The sequence below is a fragment of the Lactuca serriola genome, chromosome 7, assembly GCF_051521515.1.
Source record: "Lactuca serriola cultivar US96UC23 chromosome 7, Lser_US96UC23_V15, whole genome shotgun sequence".
Lineage (NCBI taxonomy): Eukaryota > Viridiplantae > Streptophyta > Magnoliopsida > Asterales > Asteraceae > Lactuca > Lactuca serriola.
The window spans coordinates 12,492,164-12,496,947 of record NC_136414.1 but is presented as its reverse complement, the minus strand read 5'-3'; the positions used below and the strand labels follow the sequence as shown (position 1 = coordinate 12,496,947).

At 33.3% G+C, this 4,784-nt stretch overlaps 1 protein-coding gene across 2 annotated transcripts; it reads right to left on the bottom strand.

Moving 5' to 3' along the window:
* Positions 1 to 2,129: 2,129 nt before the first annotated feature.
* LOC145063078 (uncharacterized) lies at positions 2,130 to 3,683 on the bottom strand. 2 transcript variants are annotated; one of them, XM_079010670.1, is made up of 2 exons: positions 3,431 to 3,583; positions 2,130 to 2,797 (listed from the first exon to the last, which is right to left on the bottom strand). In XM_079010670.1, exons 1-2 carry the CDS (start codon positions 3,526 to 3,528, stop codon positions 2,515 to 2,517), a joined length of 381 nt encoding a protein of 126 aa, XP_078866796.1. In that variant the 5' UTR covers positions 3,529 to 3,583; the 3' UTR covers positions 2,130 to 2,514. The 2 variants fall into 2 exon arrangements, 1 of the variants encoding a protein (XP_078866796.1); XR_013687833.1 differs by having other exon boundaries at positions 2,660 to 2,797; positions 2,883 to 3,683.
* Positions 3,684 to 4,784: the final 1,101 nt, after the last annotated feature.

Sequence of the window (4,784 nt, the reverse complement as noted above, 5' to 3'; positions counted from 1 at the left end):
CTTTTGTTGACCAAAAGTGATCTTGATAAATATTAAACAAGTAAGGAAGGTGTGGAGTGCACACTTGTTTAAGTTTATTCAAGATTAAAAGTAGACTGTCATTTAGGGGCGAAGCCCCTGAACGAACGGGGGTCTGGGGGCAGCGCCCCTGGAAGCGGGGTCCAAGGGGCGGCAGCCCCTGACGGGGTCCAAGGGGCAGAGCCCCTGGCTGGGATCGATGACAATTTGTTGACTGTTGCCAAACTATTTTATGACAGTTTTGACAGTTTTCAGACAAAGAATGTATTTAACCGATTTTGGTCAGTTTTTTCTGGTACTTACGAAAATTCATATACTCATTCTCTGTTCTTTTCTCTTCTGAGTCTTATCCAATCAAAGATTAGGGAGTACCACCCAATACTTTGATTTGATAGTGAAATCACAATTCTCAGAATTTCCAAGACTATTTTATCCTTATTATCTTACAAGCACAAGACGATGATAGTGGATATTCTCATTCAACGATAAGCCTTTTTTTTTTTACGAAAATATTATGTCTCGTAAAAACCCATTCATATGTCAAAAATTCAAGAACTAACTTAGTTTAATTTTTAAATTCAGATTTATCACCACGTCTTGTAAAAACCCATTCATATGTCAAAAATTAAAGAACTAACTTATTTTAATTTTTAAATTCAGATTTATCACCACAACAAATTAAAGAGGAATTTTTATCGAGAGGTACAATCAATTGTTATTTTATGCATTATATATTTGTACATTCAATTTAAAAGTTTGGTCTACTTAAAATATAACATTATTTTATTGATAGGTCGTATATTTAGCTTACAGATTTAGATAGCCGTAAAATTATATTATTGTTATATTCGTTTGACTTTTAGAAAAATAATTTTTTTTTGAAATGGTAAATTTAACCTACTCCTAAACTACACCATAAATTCACCTATGTCAACGACGAGACTTGAACCCTCAACACCGGATACCGCTGGGCTAGAAGTCCTTTGATAATTAAACCAAATTTGTTAGTATGGATTTATAGTTGAAACGAATATCAATAGTGATAGTAAGATTATATGATAAAAAAATATTTTTTTTTTTTTACCAAAGGGTCAATAGCCTAGCGGTATGGAGTCACCATCTCATATGAAATGTTAGGGGTTCAAGTCTCGGTGGAGACATAGATGGTTATTTAGGACTAGATTAGTTAGTTTGCCGTTTAAAAAAAAAGTATTTTTTGTTTTTTTGAACGGCTGAAAAAAAGTTAATTGTAATTAATACTAACCAATGACAATATTATAATTACAACACATTTTAATCAACGATCAATACAGTTAATTTAAAAAGTGTATTGTGTTATAATATTGAAATGATAGAAAAAAAATAATCATTTGTTGTAAGTTGAAAGTTACAGTAGCAAAATAAGTTAAATGCAATTAACAAAAAAATCAAACTAATATGATTCAGTATAAATATTTATTTTAAAAATTAAATACATATAAATAATTAATAAATGGAAATGTAGATACAGGTTAGTAGCTCCTCGTATATTTACAAAAATCTCCTACACATTATCTAGACAAGTTGTAGGCCATTCAATAAAGAAATATATAGGAAACTGAAAAAGCAATATCAAGACAAAAATAATTATATATATTTGCAGTTTAATGCTAGAATGAAACACAGCTGAAATTCCCAAACCCTGAATAATGCGAATACCGTTTTTGTCTATAATATACCAAAAACTATTTCTTATTCTGTATTTAAACAATTTCTTTTTGGAATGAAAATTATTCACCCAAATTAAGATGTAGAAAAAGCAAATCTATAAATTTTTAACACATTATAAGAGTAGAAAAGAAGTGTAAAATTAATAATTAAACTCATGAAAATATACGATAGAAACACAACAGTTTATATATCCACAATTATTTATTCATGACAAACCCTAGATCATTCCCATGCAAAGTTTCTATCTCGAAAATAAAACAAAAATTTATACGTAAATCATACTTGTGCATCCCTAGTTGTAGTAGTGACAAAAGAAAAATATATATTTTTTTTACAAACACATTGTATATATATTTTTATACTTCAAGTATACATAACATGCGATGTTTTTAAACGATCAATAAACCAACACGTTGAATTTTTATTTTATTTCAGTGTTAAAAAACATGAATTTGCAACTTAAGGGTTATAAAAATACCAACGAATGCATGCCATGCAATTTGAGGAAGGGAGAGATCAATTAGGAAACTTATTTAGTTGCTACTGCTATGAAACAACTTATATGGAAGTCCAAACACATATCACAAAAAAAAAAAAAAAAAAAAAAAAAAAAAAAAAAAAAAGTAAAAAGCTAGAACTCGATTGTTTTCACCACCACTCTCTATCTTCATCCTCTATAGACAATACTTTGTTCCCCTTTTACCCTCAAGTCAAACCAAGAATTACCCTCTGGGAACATTAAACTCCATAAAGGTCTCACCTTTGGCACCAAACTTGGATCTTTATTTAACACATGACGTCTTTCAGAAGTTTGTACCTTCGAGTACTAGTCTTAGGGGAAGGAGCTCCTGTGGATGAGGATGACTTGCCTTTTTCGAAACCCTCTTCTCGATCATGTTGCTTGATCTTGTCACCGGAATATTCTGATCGGTTACCGATTCCGGCTTCCGATTTTAAGTTTGATTTCTTGGAAGAACCGGTGTGTTTCGTAGTTTTGATCACCTCGGTTTGGCACCAATCACATAGCTCCGGAGGCTCCAATGATTCGCTATAGTAGTTGCTACAATACCTGATCATTCATGACAAATTAAATTAGATTATTAATTATAAGAATAGTTAAAATTTATGATTGAACAGGTGCGATGTCCACTTACCAAGAAAAGAGTTTCAGAACATTATTTATGGAGAACAAAAAGATTTGCAGGAATTACACATGGAGATTATAATATCGGTATTAATATATGGTCAAGCTGGTCAACATAAAATAGTACGTAGGTAATCAAGCTATAAAAAGGAATAAATAATTACTTCGTGAAGGAGATGGTGGTGGTGGTGGGCGGCTGGAGGCGGTGGCGTTGGTTGTAATAGTTATTAATTACCTCCTGTCACTTACGCAAGCTATGGTGTCCCTTTTGTAACATGGTGAAGTGTGTTTTCATGAAGGTAAATTAGAAAAAAATTCATAATATTCTAGTGATATATCCCTATTTAAATGAATCAACTTGCGGATATATTGAAAATATTCAAAACACAAAAACAGAATAGCATGAATATGAACGGAAAGTGGTGGCCGGCGATCATCTGCAGTTGTGTTAGAATATGTACAGTCATAAACTTATACGTGCTCTGTGTGTGTGTGTGTGAGAGAGAGAGAGAGAGAGAGAGAGAGATGGTGGTGGTGGTCGAGGGTGCGGAGACGTACGAGTGTTGGAAGCGGTGATGGCACTTGATACATCGGAAGATTTTGTCGGCGAAGCCCACGTCACCACACATACAACAGACTCTTTCAACATCCACCATTTTTTCAGACCACTTGATCTGTGTGTGTGAGAGAGAGATAAAGAAGAGTAATGGGATGAGGCGGTGTATATATATAGACGTATACGTGTGTGTGTAGAAAGCGTAGGTGTGGGGGAGTGGGGTTGAACAAGTCGACCAGAGGTTGCTTGCAGTCGTTTTCAGTTATGGAGAGAGAGAGAGAGAGAGAGAGAGAGAGAGAGAGAGAGAGAGAGAGAGAGAGAGAGAGAGAGAGAGAGAGAGAGAGAGAGAGAGAGAGAGAGAGAGAGAGAGAGAGAGAGAGAGAGAGAGAGAGAGAGAGAGAGAGAGAGAGAGAGAGAGAGAGAGAGAGAGTATTGGATTAAAATGACGATTATGTCCTTGTTTGTGGATGTAGACACGGAGGACTCTCAAAGAAAGTATTGATTAAACCATCAATAATAATCTAAAAAGCTACTTTTGCATATTTGTTCGTGTCCCCTTTGGCATAAAAAGGATAAAAACTTGCATAAACCAACACCACACACATGGGAGTTAAATGGAGGCTAAAGACATATTGTATAGAAATCTATGGATTTAAAAGACTTGTCATATCATCATTTATATATCGTATTGAAATAATTATAAACAATTATCATATCCACATAATTTTATATTTTATATAAATTTATTAATTTTTTTATAATACAATAAATCTTATAAATTTAATGTAATATATTTAAATATTCTTTTTTTCGAAAAACAAAAACTTTCTTTTTCCTCGTTTAAATGTTCAATGACAATTGAACTCAAAATCCATTCAATAACAAAAATTATAAGGAAAAATTATGTAATATTCATAAAAATTTTGAAAATTTAAACTTTTTAAAACAAACCACAAACCATTATCGTTTACAAATTGTTTTCAAAATCAATTCCATATCAGAAAAATCCCAAAATCGTAAAACAAAACATGAGGAGGTCAACGATCACGCATTCGTCTTCCCGTGATCCTCTAAGGTACCTGAAACATAATCCAAAACTTTAAGCCCAAAGCTTAGTGGGTTACCCCCATTCCCTAAAAAAATACCAATACATAACAAGTAGCACAAATATAATAACAACATACTATGGGCCTAATCAACGGTCGGGTTGGAATGTCAATATACTGCGGGTCCAATCAACCATTGGGTTGGAATACCCCAAGCCCTCAACCATCGGGTTGGAATGCCAACATACTGTGGGTCCAATCATCATCGGGATGGAATACCTTAGGCCCTCAACCATCAAGTTGGAATGCC